Raw genomic sequence first — 22,288 nt, 5'->3', positions numbered from 1 at the left:
TACCAGTGTGGGGCAGGCAGCTCCCTTTCCCTGGAGATGCAGCATCCTTATGTTGAGGCAGTTGAACACTGGATAAAGTGAACCCAGTTAAAACTGATAGCAGGTAGCTTCTCCCTCTAAATGGAAATATGTGGGGTTCATGGATAAGACCAGTTTGCTTTTATCAGTGCCATAAGGTAAATGACTGTAAGCTAAATTTGATTAACTCTTCAGTTACACAAAGGAGTGATTATTACAACTGTATAATAATAATATTAGACTAACAGGATAGGATCTGGGTGAATTAATTTAGAACCATTTACTTATACTTTCACCTTCTGCTTATATTTTGAAGTAAAGAAGGACATAGACTTAAAGCAAGCTGAAGTTAAATTAGGGTAGAGCTTTTCTACCACGTTTTATTTGTTAGTATAAAATTGAATTTGTAGCAAAATGTTTCAATATGTCTTGAGAGAAAATTTCCATGTGTTTAAGGAGATGACCTGAAAGCCTCAAAATTAATATCTCTCTATGTGAACACAACTAATTGTTCTGTAGGCCTGGAATTCAGAGATTACTAAATGATACTGCTACCAGTTTGGTGGCACTGTTTCATCTTAGTTCTGTAAAGTATTTTTTTTTTGCATGTTTACTGCCATAGTACTAGCAACAGTAAATATAAATAATGGTTTATAATAATAAATTTCACTTGGAAATTTTACTTTGTATAAAACATATGTTTTAATAAAAAGCTCAGTTCTTACTTTGTAGTCTTAATAATTTAAAAATTATTAAGGAGGTTACTGTACATTGTTAACTTGAAAGGTCTGTCTTATCAGAAGAAATTCATGCATGATTGTTTTGTTTGATGTCAGACCACATTTTTGCTGTCATAACACTGGCACATTTTCAAGTCATGCTGTTTTCTGGCTGCTAGCAGGGAGTAATGGAAACAATGCAGTGATCATGCAATTTATTAAAAATAGACACTAAAATACTAGGCAAATGATGTTTTTAATTGAATAGGGACTAGGATTCATAGGCTGCATAAAAATAGCTATTTCAGTATCCCAGAGGAATTAAAAGACCTTGCTGCCTGTGAGTTGTTTATAATTTATTTCTGGTGATTTTCCTTTAGATCAGATTGTGATGCTTGTGAATGGTGACTGTGCTTGCTGAGGAGTGGTCATGCAAGCAAAATCTGATAACCTCGATATGTCACTTCATCTGCCGTTTTTCTTTCGTTAATGCAAAGCTGGTTGCATAATATCTAATTTCTCCTTTAGCTGACCAGAGATGAAAACAAAATCTATAATGGCAGTGCTAGGTTTTATAAAAAACGCAAGTGAGGAGTTGAAGGATGTGGCTTGTTCTGTTTGGACGATGCAGGATTGCTTTAAGCAGTAAGCTTACTGTTTTCAGATGGCATTAGCAGCATCAGTGATATAGCTGTGTCAGCCTCCTCGACTGCTGGATGTCTGTAATCGCACCGAGGAAACTGTATTTAAGATCTGATATCTTGAGGGTAATGACTCCAGCACTTACTGATGGACAGAATGGCTGTTAATGCTTTCTTCACTAGCCCAGAAGATTTTGAAAGATAGATAGGTCTGTGATATATTTTGATAAGACAGGAAATGCAATTTTTGGGGGTCTCTGGAAATAGAAAGGTCATGCAGCTTGGAACCGGTGAGACATTACAGTCCCTAAGTCATCAGGTATGACCTCATGGTTTATACTAATATTTCTAACACAGGGTTTGTTTTACAGTTTTAGGTCATTTGCAATCTCTTTGTCTGTGTAATTGCTTCATGTTGGATTTGCCACAGGATTTATAGGGTAGACTGTTTACATAAGCAGAGCAACATATATCTTGGAATTCATATATGTTAATTTTTATTTGAAAAATATAAGGTTATTCTCTATATATTTTAAACCTGTTTTATTGTGAATATGTTTTGTTTTAACTCATTATGGTGAAAGGTTATCCTTTTGCTGTAAAAATTACAAGATTGTATTGCATTTTTATTTTGCATTATCTTTACATGACACACAAAAGCTATTGTGATTGTGTTTGTTTGTCATATGAAATGCAGTATAAGGCAACTGTTTACCTACAGTGCCAGGTTATTTAAAACAACGTATCACATTGTGTAACAGGACGGAGCTATTCTGCAGGAACAGATCTTGCTTCATTTTGCAGCAGTAGATTCTTTTTCTTTTTGCTTCATTTCAAATCAGTTTTAAAAATAGCTCATGGAACATAACAGTGGAAGTTTGGCAAGATAACGCTCCTCTTTTTAATTATTACACTCAGTGATGCATACTAATACTTTTGGGTTGTAGAAGAGAAGATTAGTATTTTTAAAATTTAGAATGTTGTTAAAAACCAGATTAATTTTGTTGAAGCATGTATTTTTTTTTTTTTTTTGTGACTGCTGTCAACTTTATTGCAAGACTAATACTTGTAGATCTGCTAATGTGTTGTGATGACGTATAGGACAGTCAGTACATAAAAGAAAACAAGTATATGGGTATTTTACATAGGAAGATAGTGGCCTAATTTCATATATGTAACTTAAAATGGATTTGGAGATACTGTAATCACTTCAGGTGCTATAAACATGAGATAATGGCTGATGTATTCCCTTAAATACACCCTAAAGCAATTATATTTAAAATTGTAGGAGAAATTTATTTTAAGAAGGGATATTCGACTCCATCTTAAGAAATTCTACATATATTTGCAGAACATTTCCATGGCAACGTGTTTGACCATGTGTTTTAAAAGCTCAGCTGAAGCCTGAAAGTAGTGGCAGTTTTTCTGTCTCTTGCATTACCCTTGTGGAACAACAATTTTCACGTATAACTGGACAGCAGATTGGCAGGGGTGAGCGGTATTTTATGACCTCAAAGCACAGGATTAAGTGATCAAGATTTAAAAATATTTTCATGTATCCACCTAGAAATGTAAACATGTAAGTAATGGATTTGATTTTGCATTTAGAACTATATTCTGGTTTCACCCCATTTAATAACATTTTGCTGGAGCTGTGTGTTTGTGGGAGACAATCAGACTTAAGTTTGTGCAGCAATAGTAAAAATGTCTGTCTTTTAATTTTTAATTAAAACATATTCGGAGAAAATATTGCATTACTTATACTGCCCATAAATTCCAGTTTCCCAGTCTACTTTATCTTACATTCTTATTAATAATGGGCAAAGACTACCCTGCTCTTAAACTTGATTGTTTGGCATGATTTAACCATACCTTTCACTTGCTACAAGATCCTTTTAATCTGTTAGAATTTATTTTCAGTATTTTGATGTATTAGTCACAATGAGTACATTCTGTTTCTTGGCATGGAATGAAATTCCTGAAAGTATTGGTTTCATGGTGTTTTGGTGCTTTGTGGAGTATTTATAGACCTTTTAATAGAAACAACCCTCCCCCAGCTTCTTTGTTTTCCTTCTTCAGTTTACAGTCTTGACTTAGCTTCATTTTGAAGTTTTCCTTTCTTTGCTCATTTGAAATAATTAGATCTCCATGGAATTCTGCATCTTCAAGCTATAGCAGTAGGTTGTGCTTGTCCTGGACTCTCTTTCATCACTTACACTAGTTCTGCAAATTGCATTCTGTAGATGGCTTTGAAATGTATCATTGATATAATCTCCAGTAGTGCAGTGACATCCACTGCAGCCTGTTGACAGTGGAAACTAAATACAGAGGAAAATGAATTGATGAAAAATGCTTGCTTGAGGAAGTTTGTGTTTAGGTCATTCCATTTTGAAGCAACACCATTACTAACTATTGCAAGTGAGTTTTTTCAAAGGACATGGTCCCATTAAAGGCCCTTGTTAATTTGGAGGGGCTAGAGAGTAACATTCAGAAGAATGTATTAAGAAAGTAAAGTTCTTTGTAAGAGAAAAAATTACAGCAAGGTAAACACATGAAAGCAGGGAATTGGACAGAAGTGCTAAAAACTTAAAACTATAAACTATTGTGCTTGTTTTACTTGTTTAACTCCCACTTCTAGCCCCCTAAAAAAGACAGGTTTGAAAGAGCCTTGCTGATATTTGGACATACTGCACAAGAGTGGAGTCCTTGAATCCAGGGCACTGTGTTACTAGCAACTTAACAGGAAGGCATTTTTGTGCTTCTTTAAAAATGTATCATCTCTCTTCAAGATGATTGGTACTGTCAGTATTTAAAGAATGCAGTGTAAGGAGGGATCTCTCCAAATAAAGAATTCTCTTCCCTTGACTGAGCATAAGAATACACATCCATGAGTATGCGTTTCCTTAGTTTTAAAACATTGCAACTTACAGAACTCTCTGATAAAGATCTTGTAGAGAAACACTGTTGGCAAGAAGACAAATATTTGTGTCCTTTACCAATTTTAAACAAGAATGCTCTCACTCATGCACATACACAGTTGTGGTGCCTTTACTTGTTACTGATTGCTGTCCTGATTGCATAGTACTGACTTTTTTTTTCTAGGTTGTAGTGCCAGTTTTTAAGGAAATGAAAACACTGGGGCAAATGGGACATTATGACTAAATATTTGAAAAACACTAGAAGCAGAAAGTACTCATAGAGTTTGTTGAAAGAATTCAAGTGGTTTTGGTGTACATAAGTCTCCTTCCTATGTCATGACCTTCTTCTCTGGTCAAATTCTTCTCAGTAAGTATTTTAGTTAATGTATCAAGTCATTAGGCCTATGACCAGAATTAGGGAATGCTTACTATAAGCATATTAGAAAGGTTTAAAACATAAATTAACATAGCATAAATATGTAATAGCTAACTGCATGGTCACAAAATACATAGCTACACAATGAGCATTCCAAGACTGTTCCACTCTATTTAGTGTTCAAAGACTATCATCACGTGGTCATTCTGAGTAAAGATTATTTCAAGGAGTTTTGCTAAGATGCAGTCTGAAAATGTGAATAAATTACAATTATACCATGATAATCTGTTAAAAAAATTAAAATAGAGTCATATTTAGTCTCCAGAAATTCCTGTAGAGGTGGACCTACCTAAGATGAAGTAGTAGGGAAGCTGAGCATATAAATGCAGTAAAAGAGAGTGCTTATGCATTACTTTGAGTGGCATATTTGGGAGAAGAAACTATCTCAGTTCACTCTCTCTCTTTTTCTCTCTCTCTCTTTCTCCACCCTATGCCTCTCTTTTCACCCTCCCATCCCATAATGAGCCTCCTGAATACTATGACTTACTATGTTGTTTCTTGTTTCCTTGCAAGATCATATTTATTTTGCCTTACTTAAATTTTTAATAAATATTAATGAAAGAACCCCATTAACATGAGTGCTATTACACTAGTGTGGTCAGTCGCTTTGCTGTAATTATAATTTCTTTTAAGTAGAAGCTGATCCATAATTCTGGTAAATTCCAATAGATTGCCTTATTAGTAAAATCAGTATTAACCACAGATTGCACAGAGTAAACTCCATACTTCTTGCCATACTGTTCTCAGTGTGACCCTAAAATTGCTTTCCTGAATAATTTAAACAATGTATACACCAATAAGGAAACTACAAGATGTGACTGGTGATAAGGTGGGGAAATACTGCTATTCCCTTATTGTGAAGGAGACCAAGTTTTTTCTTATGTTGAAGTGATACTTCTCATATTTAATTAGTATCCATTTGCTCTTACCCTGTCGCTGGGCAGCACCTGGGGTCTGGCCAGGTCTTCTCTGCATTACCTCCAGTGAGGGAGTTGTGTGTTCTGATAAGACACCTTTGAGCCTTCTCTTTTCACCCCCAGCACTCTCAGCCTCTCCTTTGATGGCCTTTGTGTCCCTTTACTGGGCTTACTTCATTATGTCCATTTCACTCACGTAAAAAGGGAATCCTGACCTGCTTAGGGCTCTCCAGTTATGTCTCAACAGGGCTCAGTAGAGGGGCAGAATCTCATTTTCTGGCAAGGAAACTTAGATTGTCTGTTAACTAGTCAATTAATTATGGAAAAATTTGCAAAGAAATCCTTGAAAAATGAGGACTGAATGCACAGAAAACTATAATTGGTAATCTTGTGGAGAAGGAAAGCTTTGAAAATAGCTTTGCTTAATTCATAGCAGTCGTTTTAGTGATGAAGCCTCCTGTTGTTTTGAAATGTCTTTTATGGAATCTACATCCCCCAATACTAATTGATATAAGCAGAGAATAAATCCTAAAGAGAAAGGCTAGACTAATATTTTGAGCTAAGCAGACTTCAAAGTAACTGAATAAAAGGATATTATGTAGTACAATATCACTAATCAAAAAAACCCAAAAGGTAAACTAAATGGAACGTGACTTAGAGGGATCCCAGAGTTGTGTTTTTAGTCAACTTGACAAAAATAATCTGTTAATTTCTAGTTTTGCTTGAAATTCAGAGTGAACTCAGAGTTCTCAAATGTTCCCAAGTGTTGGAGCAACCATCAACTGATAAAAAATATTCAGCTTGATATAATGAATGATGTAAAACAGGAATTAAGTGACATGAGCGAGCATTGAGGTATAATAAAATTTTTCTCATTTTTATAATAGCTTCCCTCTGTTCCCCCAGGCCGCTTGAATGAAACAAAAATGTATATAGGAGCCTTCAGTGTTTTAAGATCCATCCGTTTCCCTCCTGCTAGCATAATGAGCTCACTTGTTTAAATTCTCTTTATTAAAGATTTTATGCAGGCATGCAGAGTCATTAAAATACATTCAAGGAATCATACCCATATGGTTTGTATCCACATTTAACTCAATTAAAAGTATTCCAGCCAAAGCAATATCAGTTTTATGTCCCAATCTTGTGATTAGAACTTCCTGGAAAAGACAGTATCATGTTTATGTCTGAATCCTGTAAGTAGAAAAGGAGAGAAATACCTTGTCCTTGTATTGATTTGGGGAGCTCCAGTTATGCAAGACAATTCAGGTGTGGAGTTCAGTTTTGGAGACAGGAATTGGTGTGGTGGAGACCTGATAGCAAGTTTATAATGTGAGGTGATGAACTGTGCTTTAGGTGAGTTTCTGTCTGAGAGGTAACCGTGAAGGTCAGTTATACCAGTTGATGTCATATTTTAGTTAATTTTAAAAGGATATTTAAGTGTTTATGCTCTTTTTTCCTGCTAAGGTTATCTGAAATGCTTTAAACTTGAAAAATAAAAATCCTTCTCTTTCCCTTTTTTCCTTCCCATTGTTTTCTAACTTTTCTAGTCTGTTTTGGTGATTAAAGAATTTTAGACCATACAAGTATGTGTGTCTTAAGCAGTGGTTGTGCACAGCAGAACTTGTAATTCAAGGTCAGACAACTTTTAATATATAAGAAAGTTGAGATTGGTTGGTGTTACCTCAGTGTTGTCCGCCATGTAACATTTGTAATGGAGTTCACTGAATGATCAATAGAAAAATCTAATACATACGAAAAATACAAAATAATTTCATAACAGTGATAGTAATACAGTGGTTTTTTATTGTATTTTAATACGCTGCTGAAGATTATTGTTGGGTGCTTAGATTCCACACAAGTATAGGCCTAGCTCTGTGAGTACTAGTAAGGATGAAGCTCAGTGTCTGACAACTGTGGCTTATCTTATCTTTAGATTATCAGTTAAGGTAGTTGTGCTAATATAAGTCAAAAATACGACATCTTAGATTACCTGGGCACAGGATTTAATGGCAGTAGCTGGATACTTCCAGTGAAGTTTACCTGATACATGAAATGTGAAACATACGGAAATGAAAAGCTGTGTTGGCATTCTTCCTGTCTTCCAGAAGGAACTGGAGAACTCTTTCTCTGGGAACTTGGTTGCCGTGTTGCCTTCGGCAGACTGGATCCTCTGCTGGATCTCAGTGTTCTGTCACCAGTCCTTCTGCACATAGTCATGAGTGAATTTCTCATTGCTGCTTAGTGAATGTCTCATGGTGACTCACTGGGTTTTGTTATTGCCCAGTCTGCCTTCTGCTCCCCTCCTCCTCTTTCCTGAGTGATTTTCTCGTTTGTAGGGTGCAGATGTGCAGAAATTTCTCAGCCATTTAACTTCTAATGCAAACACGAATATTTGCCATGAATGTCAGTGAAAGATGTAATTTGTGCTGTCAAAAGTAGTTACTAGCACTGCCTTGTGTCCTGAACTTCTACAGCAACAGAAACCTCAGCACAGAAGTGAGACATGCTTTGAGTCTTTTTCTTGCCTCCTTCAACAGATAAGAACTGTTAAATTGTTTCCTTTTTAGTATCATTTGCAATTGCAGAGATAATAATACGTTTTAAGTAATGTCTGTATCATCAGCTATAAACAAATTTTGCTGGTAATTGCTTAGACTTTATTTCCCTCATGGGCCTCCTTTCATGTCCATAGAAGTGTCATTATCAATTTCTAGTTTAATTTCCATTTAATTTTCCTGTCTTTGCTTGGCTACACTTTAAACACCTGTAGATCTCTAATTTAATGTACGAATGTAGAGAATGACACCTTTCTCTTCCAGGAGAACTGAAGAATCTCTTTATTCTGTCTATTCAAGTCATAGCAAACAAGATTTAGGCTCTTTTGCTTTGGACACTTCTGGCAGCTTCTCCTATACAGAGCTGGGCTGCAGGGGTCCTGCAAAGTAAATTGGTTAAGCCTTGGAGCTGGTGCTGTTCCCATAATGGATGTTCCTGCCTTCCCAGCATGTTCATCACCAAATATCTTTTTCCCCTCTTGGTTTGCAGTCTACCAGGCATGTACACTGATCTAGAGCAGAGCACAGAGGAACAACATCACACTTCTCAGAGAGGAGCAGGTTTGCAGTTCAAAGGTACACCACATACAGTGTTTCACCTGTAGAATTTGGGATTGTAAACAGCCTTTTGTTGACTAAAATATATTCTTTTGGAAGGATATGCTAATTTGGTACTGCTTCTAGGATGGCTAGAAATATAAACCAACATAAGAGTAAGAAGAAAACTGAACAAGTAACTGTGAATAAATAATAAATAAAAGAATAAATAAGCTTAAAATAACAAGCTCTTTAAAAAAACCTTTAACATTCCTCTGTAAGAACCCAGGCATCTGTATGTCCAAGGATGCATAAGAACCAGTGATGTTATTTACTCCCTTGTGCACTGTATCTTGAGAAGAATTAAGCAATCACTATGCAATTCTGGCAAATGATCCACAAATATGGTTAAAATTCCTGTGGGAATAGAACTCAGGTTAGTCCAGTTCCACATTTCAAAAGATTTGTTAGTGTATGTTGGCATGAACTTTTAGTGTTGTTACAGAGTGTACAGATATAAAATGCTTGACCAGTACTGCTTATATGGACTCAGCATGCAGGATAAGCTTCAGGGGATTAAATCTTCCCTAGTATAACTATGTCAGAGCAAATCATCCTTATCAACTAGCACTTGAAATCACCATGTTGTTTGTTAAAACAAGTAATGTATGTCAGAGAGTATATGTGTAACAGCTTCAGATAACACAAGTTTCAGGATGTATGAAAGAGGAACAATTGTTTCCTTTCTCTTGTGATTTTTGATTACTTTATTGGTGCCAATTTATCTCTGTTTTCTGATGCTTTTCATGCTCTTATATCCACCTATGTGTGGATTACACTTTGGTGTAATGTCCTTTCCTTCTTCCCTTAAATAATATCTGCCTTTGGTTCAGCTTGTGAAATTCCTGTAACTCCCTTTTTTTCTTCAAGTGCAAAACTCTTTATCTTCTCCATTATTTTATCTTCATTTTATTTTTTTGATGTTCTAGAATGTTACTGAGCTCAAAGAACCTAGATGTCGTCTTTCTACCTCCTGCTATTCCCTCCACCCCACAGAGATTTTTCCCTTTTTTATTAGCACTGCCTCATCTCTGGTTCTTTCTGTGGCGACTGTTTATCCTAAAACATTATCTGCTCTGAATTTGGGTCAAATAATTAGGTACTTCTGTGCTGTTCTGAGTTCTTCCTATTCCTATTCATTATTTATTTATTTAGCAATAGAATTTCCTTCTGCATGTCTTTCTAATGTTTTTATGGTGTACTTGCATACAACTATACCTACTCCTATCTCTGTGTAACTTTGATTTGCAACTTTCTTCCATTCATAATTTCTCACCCTTCAGTCTCCATATGGATAACCATCCAACTCTGTAGCTGCCCTGGTGCTGTTTCTCATTTGAACTGTATACCATGTGCCAAATCAGCTACACACTTGAGTTGGTCTTCTCTCTGCACTGTTATCCAGGTTCCTTTTCTGTGGTAACTATTGGAGCTTTCAAAAGATTTTTATTCTCTCTCTCAGCATGGGACTTTGTAAAACTTCTGTTTTGTTGATCTTGATGATCTTGGTTTCTTATTCCTCTTTACTTTCTTCTATCACCTTATCATTTCCCTTTAGGCATTATTTTTTTTCTTCTCATACAGTTCCAAACCCTTCTGACACTCATGGTCCTGGCTGACTCCCAGTATCCATTTTCTCAGTTCCTAATGCCATCTGCAATGCCTTGGAGATACTGCTGACTATCTCTGGTGAAAATCTTTTGATTCTGCTGACTTTCTGTATTTCTTAATCTCTGGGATTTCTGTCATCTGTTATGAATATTTTTGCTTGCAGTTTGCCTGTTCTGTATTTTTAATTAGTCATACAGCCTTCCATTCAGTTTATCTATTACCCCATCCCTCCATGTGAATTTCTTAAAACTATCAAAGGTCAAAATTCAAGCTTCCTTTTTGTTTACTGAAACAGACTTTTAAGTTTTTCTTTTGTAGCCTTTGAACCTGTTCCAATTAACTTTTTCTTGTTCTTATCCACATTCTGACCTTTTAAAAATATTTTTGCTTCTCTCCTTGTGAGAAGCATGTCTGTGAGAAGAAATATGTCTGAGTCTCTTCATATTAAAAAAAAGCTCAGCAAAGCCAACCCTTTACTTCAGAAGTTTCTGCTCACCAGATTAATGTCCTAACCCTTGATCTCCTTCATCTTCTCCCACTCCCACTCCCCCCATTTGTATACTTTGTACACTTGTCTTAACTTCTTCTGATGCCTTTCTAGAACTGCTCACTTCTGGTTTCTGTCTTTTGCACTGAAATTTATGTCACTAATGTTCCACTTGACTTCTTCCTGGAGGAATTCCAGTCTAATCCTTTATTCTCCTCCACTCCATCTGTCATTTCTCTGTGATGCTATGTTATAGTCTTCACTAAATTTTGTTGTTCTTAGACATTTGTCATTTTGTCCTTGTTGATTGTTTCTCTTTACAGACTCAGTTTTTTATTGAGTAGGTCTTCCTCTCCCCCTTCTCTTTCTGTATGTAGGTGTGTGTTTAGATCTCTCAGGAATCCATCCTCAGCTTTGCATCCTCCTCCACACCTTACTTCAGATAATCTAGCCATGAGCATGACCTTTATGAAGGCATCACTGCTTTATTTTTTAGTGGTTTCCCCCCAGTCCAGTTAAATTCTGCTTAGTACAGAAAATTTGCTTGGTCTTCAGTGGTCACCTGAATGTAATCATGTCAGAAGTAATTCTTGAATTTTCTTTCCTTTTCTTTCCTGATGTGCTCTTTTTGTTCTATGTGGCTCTGAGAGCTGACAGTTCCTGTTTGGTCATGTAGCCATAAATCAGATCGAGGTCTGGGCACCTCAACACTGTGACTGTTATGATCTCATCTGTCTGGCTGACTTTAATACTTACAGCTTTCCTTCGCTTGATTACTGGGGTTAATATCATCTTTGTTTTTCACTCTGCCTACATCACTTGCTATTTAAGGTCTATTTACTCATCTTCTCAAATACAAACTTCTTGTCTTTCTTTTAACAGCTTTGCAACTTGCCTTCTCCTTTCCTTTCCAAGAGAGAGATTTTACCACAAGGTTGAATCTTGTGTTTGCTCTGCTGGCAGTACAGTATCACTTTTGATTTCCCAATTGCTATTCATCTTACAGTCATTAGTGAACTTCCTTTTACAGTGCCCAATCTTTGAAAATCCTCATCAAAACTCTTTCTGTAGTCTATAAAGTGAATCATAACCTGTTAATGACTTGGCAGATGTGCTAGTTTTGTTCATCTTATTACACTTAGGTTGCTAAGTACCCTTAATCCATGGCTTTTTATTGTTTGTATTCCTGTAAGCTGTTACACCTCCTTTAAGTGATGTGATTATTGAAATATTTATAAATTAAGTAATTTTTTGACAAGCACGTCATGCAGATATTTGCAGCATGTATGTCAGTGGAGCCCATACATATTATTTTTCTTTCTCCACATGTTTATTTGCATACATATTTAATAACAATAGTAGTCAAAGAAAAAGTAGGCAGAGCTTGCAAGTCTGAGGAAGAATGCTTGTACAAGTAAATACAGATCAGCAGATTATTATCTTCTAATACCTACATTAAGGTTGTGCTTGAAGAGGAATAGCCAGTTGCACTAAGTCTGAAAGGGTGTTTAACACTGAAAGAGACTCCACAGGGAAGTAGTGGGGTCACTGTTCTTGTAAGTGTTCAAAAAATGAGTGAGTGTTCAAAAACTTTGTGTAACTTAGTTAAGTGAGTATGGTCAAAGTTGGACATTATGATCTTGGAGGTTTTTAAAACCTTAGAGATTATATGATAAGCATGGTACAACTTGAAGTAAATCAAAGATTGATCCAAATCCCTTGTGGTATGTTTAAATTATAAGAATTTTCTTTTTGTGTTCACCACAAAAGAATCCCTTCTTTAATAAAAGGAGATGGTGTTATCTTGACAAGGAAGGATATGAAGGGCATATGTTGGATATTATTTTTTGTCACATGCTTGTAACTGTTTTCACTTTAGAGCAGTACAGTGAAGTAGGAGTAATGATATGTAACTCAAAAATTTCATTACCTGTAGTGTGCCAGTGAAAATGTGCCATGTGATATCCAGTAATTTCTGCTGTTTTCCTAAAGTACTGACCACTGGAGTAATTTAGATAAATACCCTTCAAAGCTCTGTCTGATGGACATGGTTATGTCCTTCCTTGCTGTTCTCTACATTTGCATAGGGGTCTGTCAATTCAGTGGCATTTTGAGAAAACTGACAATGAAAATAATAGCAGTCTTTTCTAAAAAGAAAAAAAAATTCATGTAGAAGCACTGATGAAGATTTAATGTTGTGTTCCTACCTACTTTCTACTTTGTGCTAATACTTGTCCTTTTTTCCTTTCTAAAAGTTACATTCTGTAATTTCAATATGAAGCACACTATTAAAGTCATATCACTTGTTTTTAACTTTTAGCTTGTTTTATTTTCAAGTGTCTTGACTAGCCTAGGACAACCAGATGCTGCTGTCCATCACATGGAAGTGATGGTTTTAAAGCTTCCAGATTACAGCAGATGAGCAATGCGTACAAGTTTAATTCTTTCATCCCTGAGAGGTAGGAAGACCAGTGGAACTACTATTTAAATCATATTTACTTTTGATTCTTTGAGAGCTCATTTCAAATTCCTGACTATATCAGTGAAGTGTTTCATTGCCCAGGCAGAATTTGTGCAAGTTTATTTGTCCTGTTATTTCTCAGAATATATTAGCAATATCATTATCACACTTCTTTCTTTTCTGCTTTTCTCTTCCCTGTCCTTACTGCTTCTGTACTGTTTCCTGTTTCTTAATAACTCTGTGAATTAACTCGACCACCTGGGCTTTCAGATAGCTGATAGTATTGTAAGTGCCTTATTTTTTTATCTTCTTGTGAACAGGGAGGCTCCAAACTCTTTTCTTTAACATTACCCTTCCTGGTCATCATGGCTTACTGATGATCTGAGGCAGATGAAGAGGGAGAGCAAAGATAATCAGAATATCATTGTCTAACTATGATGTGAAAAGATTCTTCTTTCTTATGCTCTGACTTTATAGACAGTGCAAAAGGTCTCTTCATTTCCATGGTGGCAGCTGTTCATTTGCATGCAGCAGAACATTTCTCAGTGACACAGATCTGTGTTTTTCAGTCACATCAATTATAGTTGCCTTGATAAAAAATTCACTCATGACAACAAAATCACATAGATCAACCTAAATCTTTGGAGAGCAGAAATACTGGGTCATCAGTTCTAGATTTTCTGCTGAAGTTACTCCCTGAAAATATAGATGACTTGGGAACTCTTTAGACTAAGCCTTACATTTGAATGTATAGGTTTTGATCAGGAAAATCTGTCAGTTTTATTCAAGGAAGCTATTTACCAGTTTCAGTTTAAAAAAAGCCAAACAAACCAAACACGATCTTTTCTCTTGTCCAATATAAAAGGGACAAAAAAGGTCAATAGGTCATATAGAAGTCAACTCTGAATGATCACAAGGAATCCAATTTAATCTTTGGGCTTGTAAAAGAAAATTTAATGGTATTGGATGTTAATTTTTTCCTAAAAATGAATGACAAAATGGCCTTACTATTCTGTTTTTTAACACTTAGTTAGATTTGCTTCAGCCAGGCTACCTCCATTGCTGGAAGAGCAACAACATCCCTAGTGTTGGGAAGGTCAGCATGAGAAACCTTCCTGCTGCCTTCATTAATCCTTGCATTGTGTTTGAAGAAGGTGTTGGCCAAATAAAATTGAAAGTGGTTGGAGAAGCAGAATTGCTGAACATTATATTGATGTTTCAGAGAGAGTGGTATAGTTTATTATTGATCTTGCTGGCTTATGATGTCAAAAAAAGGTGGTTTTGAAATGTGCTTGGTGTATATTTGCATCTACATATGCAGTTGCCAAACAACATAATTTTTGTGGCTGGATATAGAGGGAGAGAAAAACTCCTCTCTTCTGTGTTGTAGCTGTTGTCAGAATGGGTTCCGGTGAGTTGGTCATGACCCTTTTTCTTCTTTGCACTTGCTATTTCCACATGAGTAGCTGCTTCAAGAAGACTGTCTTCTATGATTCTTCTCCGTGACCCCATTTTGAGGTAAAGGAATCTGAAAACATGTCATAATTTCTGAGGCTGAAAGGAGACCCCTTAAGATGGGAAGTGTATCCAATTTAAAACCAAATCATCTTTCTGCTGATTAAGAAACTAGCAATTACATATATTTTTTTCCCTTTGTTGCCCAGAGCTAAAATCCTATTGCATAGTGGACTAAAATCTGCATGTTCAGCTTCTGACTGCACCTAAATAGGGCTGTTACCCTGGATCTGTCCTCGCCTGGCACTGGGACAAGAGACAGGCCAGACAAGCTAAAATCAAATCTCATTTGGGCTTTGGATAAAGTCTTCACATCCGTCTTCTTGCTGTTAGACTTCCCTGTAGTAGTTGTCATAGCCATTGCTATGAAGTGAGAAAAGAGAATTTCAGCTAATGGGACTGCACTAAAATGCACTAAGACATTGAAATTATAACCACTGAGGAGAAAATAACCATCTATGCTGTTCTTCCCTCTAGAATTTCAAAGTATTTCACAGCGTAGTACAAAAAGATGAAGTAAAAGGAATAAAATCTCAGTCATACAGACATTACCCTACTTCTACATCTACATAGCAGCAAGGAGTACTGTCTTTTATTTATTCAGACATCTGGCTGAAACTAGCAATTGAATAAAGATTAGCTTGCAAATCTGACAGAAGTGATAGGGTAGAAGGAAAGGCAGAAGTTTTGAGACTGTGAACATGACTGAAAATATTCAAAGCAACACAATAACCAAAGTGCCTTGTTCAGGTTTTGTAAGGTGTTTGCATCACTTAGGCAGTCCTGCTAATTTTACTGCAAGGCATACAAAATATGGTAAGCTCAGCTGCAATTAATTGTAGGTGCTTTAAAACAGGTACCAGAATCCAGAAAGAATGGAAGACTTCATTATTTGATTCTTATACCCGGTGCTCAAACAGGTTTATCAGGCATTTTAAGTGGGAAAGATTTTTAGTTCATGTCCTATTGCTGTTGTTCACATCCCCCACACCCCTGCCCTGTTAGACCAAGTGGGGCACCTGGCCATTGCAACAAGTTAAGCTACTATTTTGACTTGATTTTTTGCTTAATCTTTTCAAATAGAAACGTTGTCTTCTGTTAGATAGGTGTACGAAGAATAGATAAGGAGTGTATGTTTGCCTTGCAAATGGAAGGAATGTATTGTTTCTCCCTAAAATAGCTTTTCTAAGAAAGAAAATTCTGTATCAAATATGAAGGAAATATTTTTGTGAGCATGCATTTTTGTGTCAGTTTATAGCTGCTGTGTTGTGCATAATGATATATAACAAGCACAAGATGCTTCAATGCAGATAAACACAGGAATTGCAAGTATTACTGAGATTTAGTTCTGTGTAAAACTGCTTTTTTTTCTGCTTGTGTTTTGTTTTATTTATAACAATACTTTGTGCTTCGAGCTAATGTCTGAAATGATTTTCTATGTTTTTATGTTACAGAAATTGCATTATAACATTAAATATGTGTTCAGTCTCAGGCCAGTAGCAAATCAGTTCTTTGAAGCCAGTGCTGATTAGTGCAATTTTTAGCAGCATTGCAGAACATGACATTTCATTATTGAGTCATGCTAAACATTATCTTGGCTTTTGCTATAAAAATAGAAGAGAGAGAAAAAAAGAAGACAGAGAGGGATGCTTTTATGCATATGACATGCAGCCCTGAGGAAGATGCAAATCTGGAATGAAAAATAATTGCTTCTTACTTTGTTGTGTGGATATGGAGCAGAGCTAACCAAAAGGAAAGCTGTGCTTTATGTTAACTGGTAGTGATTACTCCAGAAAGCTGCCATAAAAGCAGCACCATGAAAGGGACACCTAAAAAAATGACCCTTTAGACCTTACAGAACAGACCTTATTGCATTATAAATGTGTTTTGATAGGTCTTCTTTAATAGGTAGATAGAGGGAAAAATGATGATTTAATGCAGCTAGTGAAATGGAAAAGCAATTATATTTCATCTGAAAGACGAAATTCACTGTACTTTCCACTTCAGAAGATTGCTAAATATGGTTATATGTAATATAAGCAATTAAACATGATAGTATTAAAAAAGATTGGGTTTTTTTAACCCTGTGTGCTTGTCTTCAGAAAGAGAAAAGAATTGTAGCATCTAAATTGTGGGCATACACAATGTGCATTAAATCGGTTTTGTGTGAGTCAGTCTGCTCAAGGACAGTTTGAAGGACAAGACTGAACATGGCAGTCACCAGTGATTTTCCTCCTACAACAGGGAGGCAGGCATGTAACAGCTTTTTAGCCATTTAGATTAATTGTCTTTGCAAGATATTTCCTATATGCTCTTGGTAGCTCTTGAATTCAAATAACTTAATTTTCCATATCTTTTTAATAATGCCATCTTTATGAAATTTTAAACTGTACTCAACCAAAATGACTTTAAAAATACAAATACTGTGTAATGGATCTGTAAAATGAATACAACACAAAACAATAATGTTGGAACTGGGAAGGTAAATGTGTGTGATGTCTGCAAAAATGTTTAGTATTTCATTAGAGGGCATTGGAAAGGTGAATACACAAGTTTTATACCACTAACTTTATAAATTGAAATGAACATGTTAGAGTTCCATCTTTTAGGCATATGTGATTATTGATGATAAAAAATAAATTAAATAATTGTACATTTGTCATGGTTTAATCCCAGCCAGCAGCCAAGCCCCACGCAGCTGCTTGCTCACTCCCACACCAGTGAGATGGGAGAGAAAACCAGAAGGGTAAAAGGGAGAGAACTCATGGATTGAGATACAGACAGTTTAAGAGGGAAAGAAAAGCCACCCACACAAGCAAAACAAAAGGAGGAATTAATTCCCTGCTTCCCACGGGCAGGCAGGTGTTCAGCCATGTCCAGGAGAGCAGGGCCCCTCACAGGTCACGGTGACTTGGGCTGGCACTGCAGATGTCCTCCCCCTTTTCTCCTCCTTTCCCCTCTTCATATGCTGAGCATGATGTCACATGGTCTGGAATGTCCCTTTGGCCAGCTGGGGTCACCTGTCCCAGCTGTGTCTCCCAGGCACCCCCAGCCCCCTCTGCAGTGTGGCTGTACAAGGAGCAGAAAGGGCCTTGGCTCAGTGTGAGCCCTGCTCAGCAATAACAAAACATCTCTGTATTCTCAACTCTGTGTTCAGCACAAATCCAAACACAGCCCCCTACCAGCCACTGTGCAGAAAATTAACTCTACCCCAGCCAAACCCAGCACAACATTGCAGCTTTCTATTGTTTGTAGGAAGGCAGTATTTCATGTTTTATGCTGACAGGTGTTCCTGAGTTCCAGATGGCATTTCAGAATTATGTAGGTTGTCTAATCATCAAACAGGGGCTTATATGGAGAAGCAATTAATACCATGATTATTTTCCTTATGAGTCAGCAGGTGTGTCATACGCATAATTCCTAGTGTCTGAAAAATCAAAATGGCTTCTGCTCTGTTATATATTTTACAGAAAAAAAGGTGCTGAAAAAAGATTCTTTATGGGTATATTGATATGATTTATGCTGTGAGTATATTAAGAATGTAATTAAAAAGGGAAAGGATTTGACCGAGAGGCTTAAAAGCTGTGAAAAAAAGAGTGGAATATTAATACTCTTTGTAGCTGGTTTTTGCATTGTATTCCAAAGGGAAACAGTCATCCAGTTTATTGAAAACACTGAACAAGTACTAAGACAGACAATAAAAGTAGCCACGTATGAAGAAAATGAGATAAGGATAAAAAAAAAAATTGTAGTTCTCTATTTTAAATAAAAATTTCTGTGTTATCCATTTTGACTTGTCTACTCAAAATATATTAGGTACAGATATCGTACTAGTGGATCAATGAACCGACCAAGGGAAAGACAGTGAGACATTCTTTTTGCAAGTATTTAATACTTCCCTGTTGTTCTAATCTCCTGTTTCCTAATGTACATTAATTGTTACACTAATATTTCATGTACTGTAGTGATCAACGCAGATGATCTTTAGTAAATGTTTGCTCAGTATCCAAGTACTTTTTATGATACGTGCAACAGTGTCTTTTAAGAGAATATATTGATGTTGTAGTAAATACATATAATACCTGTATAGATAGCTTAAAATCAAATATTGTCACCTGGACTTCAGTCTACCTTGTTGTCATCCAGAAGAAGTGGAATATGTCCTAATTCCATCATCTGGAAATATACAAGTTCTACAAGAGTATGTGTCTATGTTAGCACATACATATTTAAAGAGGTGTGTCATGTGCCTTTGTACAGATCCACCTTTGAAAGTAGATAATTCCCTTTTTATCTCCACCCTGTCATCCACAGTGTGACGAAAGCACAGTTTATAAGAGCTGTAACAAAAAAGAAACAAAAACATCTGTCATAAAACTATGCTTCTCAGCTTTTCTAAAAGTGTATTTCTTCATCAGTTAAGTTGTTCTGAGATGTGGAGGGGCAGTGCATAGTTCTGGCAGGTTAAAGATCTACCCCCTTGCCACCTGTTGTGAATTGTAGTCAGGGCTGTGTCATAGCTAAAGAGGGTCACTTTGGGAAGCTTTCCAGTAGGTCTTTTTTATACTGTAATGTTTATTGGAATATCCTGGGTGGTGAGCTTTATCAATACATAGGTGGAAAGGGCACCTAAAGCATTTGGTTGTAGTTTCTAAGTCATGGGTGTTTTACTTCTTCTAACCAATAGACTTAAAATTTCTGGCAAGAACTGTAGTCTCACTTTATGCTCTGATAAGCAGGTTATTTATCTAAGGGTTGAAAATCCACACTCCAGGACTTGTGGCGATCTTCTTCCTTTGTGACGACTTACCAAAAAGTCTTTGATGGTGATTTATTTCCTTTTATTTTGTTCAACTTCAAATACATATTTTCAGTGCAATGTGGTTGCAATGTAAAGCATGCAGAAGATGACTCTACTGTCTGCTTTTCTGTACTTGCCACTGTTTGCACTTCTAGGACGAAGAGACAAATATAGTAACAACTGTATTTATAAGACTTTTAAAATATTTTTTTCTGTGAAATACATGCAGCTGCTGCTGCTGCATGGTGAAGGTCATTCCAGCATTCATTTGGAAAATGTAAGAGATGAAAAAAATCATGGACTGAGTAGGTTGCTGGGCTCTAGTCTCTCAGGAGCTTGTGGTTTCCATGTAAAAAGCTTTGGCTTTTTCTTGCTATTTTTCCTCAGGTACATTATTTCTTCTACTGTGTGTTTGCTGGTATTTTATTGCTGCAGGGAAGTAAATTTTAGATCAACTATTGTGTGATGATTATGTAAAACCATAAGATATTAACAAATATTATGAAAAGGATAGTGAAATGTTAGATTGTTTATGACAAGTTTATTGCACTCTTCACTGAAATATAATTCCACTGGCTTCTCCAGCATCACTCTTAAATTAAACTGGCAAGAAAAAAACCCTATGCATTTATTCTTATGTATCTTTGTTGAAGTTGTGTAATGTAAAATTATTGCAAGGTATTAATATACATTGGTTTGATGCTAAAAAAAAAGAAACTTTATGCCTTAATGTTTTTTATAAATTTGTTATTTCCTGTCATTATCTATTCTCACGGGTAAAATTTCTTAAATTGAATGACTTGATGCTTCTGTAGTGCCTTACAGCTCTGAAATGCTGTGTGAAGATTTATTTTGGCACAGAGCAGCCCAGTGAGGAAGGTAGATGAGTAAGTATTATTATCCCTATTTTACAGATGGGGAAGCTGAGGCACAGAGATTAAGTGACTTTTCCAAGGCCACACAGCAAGTCAGTGGCAGATCCAGGATTAGCTCTCGGGGACTTCCTGGATCCCTCTTCCATGCTTTAAGCTGTAGACCACAGTGTTCACTGGACTCAGCAAGCAACTCATTGCAATAATGGACAGTTCCAAGGACTTGCACATGGTCAGTGTGTCCACACGTGTGTTTGCAGACTGCTGCAGTATGTCCTTGCAGATTTGTGCCCTATGTAAAATTTTGTACCTTCATCATCTTCAAATGGGGTAAAAGGAAAAGTGTTAGAATTCTGACATAAATGTGGCATGGCAATGAACAGCATTTCGTTTTCATACTTTATTCTGCATCTGCTGAAACTGATGGGCTAAACTGCAGTGGATTCATGGCTTTGAGGATGTTAGTGTGGAGTTTGGTTGGTATGAATTCTGTCTTCCATGACTGTATTATGGTTAGTCTTGCCTATGCTTTCAGTTTCAAACTCTCATTTATTGCTGCACCTAGTAAGTTCATAGTTTTCCTGAAATTCTAATAAAAAGCAGAGCATTACTAATTGAAATGAGGTCCCAGTCTCTGTTCATCCAGGGAAAAGTGGAATGGGATCTGTTTTTATGTGTACTGCAATAGTCCTCACCACCCAATGAATTTAAGCACTAAACTACAAGTGTCTCACCTTTCCCCTCCTCCAAGGGGGCAGTACAGGAATCACAAATTACTTCTAGGGTAAATGCAGTATAACTCTTGTACTGGTAAATGTGAGGTGGCTTTGATGCTGCTCCCTGGGAAGTCAGTATGTTCAGTGCCAGGCCTGTTTAATTGGACTTTGCTCAGAGTTTGACAAGTGAACTGCTAACAACACAGTACTCCCAATTAAGCTGTTTTTTCTCTGTAATATTAATGGAATAAACCCACTTCTGAAAATGAGGCAAGGCTGAGACTTGCTGTGACATTACAGGAAGAGGAGGCAGAGAAGTAAAAGCCTGCCAGAAGCTGAAAATTGAACACATGGGAAAGGAGAAGTCAAAGTGTATGAGCATATTTTGATAAATATTAATGAATTAATTTGTATTTAATTTACTTAGATAATCTGTAAAGGCTTTAAACTGTCCAGCAATTTAGTATTTTCCCCACTGTAAATTTTCCTTAACATTGCTTCCTTTCTGATGCAAATGTCTTATGCTAGAATAGTGTTATTTATGATATGGCTCTAATACTTGTCCTTTGACATCCTGCCTAATCACTCACCCAGGGGCATGGCATTGTTATGTCTAACTGCTTTAAAATAATGGATTCATTTTAGTAAAATGATCAAATGGCTTGTTCAAAGTTTTACTTTCCTGGTACATCTTAATGGATTATTAGCTAATTCTAAATTATTAAAAGACAAAACAGTTTCAACAGAAGCTCATTTCTTATTGTCATATTTTAGTTATGTACTATTATCTGTGGGAAAGCTCTAATAAAGACATTTTAACACTTGGTCTTTCTTTCCTTAACAGCCCAGATGCTTGGTGCTGACACATTTGTAGGATTTTGCTATGTAAGATAGCTACAGCATGACAGCTATTTTTAAAAAAGAAAAGAGCCTGAAACAAAAACTCACATCCAGAATGCAGCACATCCAGCTATATAAATGAATCTTTTTGCCTGGGGCATCTGATCTTTAAGGAGAGATGCTC

At 36.3% G+C, this 22,288-nt stretch overlaps 1 protein-coding gene across 2 annotated transcripts in view; it reads left to right on the top strand.

Moving 5' to 3' along the window:
* SLC4A10 (solute carrier family 4 member 10) overlaps positions 1-22,288 on the top strand; it is a 147,768-nt gene that overhangs the window by 31,227 nt on the left and 94,253 nt on the right. Inside the window, exon 2 of one of the 2 annotated variants that reach the window (XM_056495981.1) lies at positions 20,591-20,780. In XM_056495981.1, the coding sequence (XP_056351956.1) occupies positions 20,754-20,780 (27 nt within the window). In that variant the 5' untranslated portion in view covers positions 20,591-20,753. Of the gene's footprint in view, positions 1-1,399; positions 1,698-20,590; positions 20,781-22,288 lie in introns of those variants that run through there. The other variant, XM_056495980.1, reaches the window with a different exon arrangement.

Source organism: Oenanthe melanoleuca, chromosome 7 (genome assembly GCF_029582105.1).
Source record: "Oenanthe melanoleuca isolate GR-GAL-2019-014 chromosome 7, OMel1.0, whole genome shotgun sequence".
Classification (NCBI taxonomy): domain Eukaryota; kingdom Metazoa; phylum Chordata; class Aves; order Passeriformes; family Muscicapidae; genus Oenanthe; species Oenanthe melanoleuca.
This window is presented reverse-complemented; position numbering and strand designations above follow the sequence as displayed.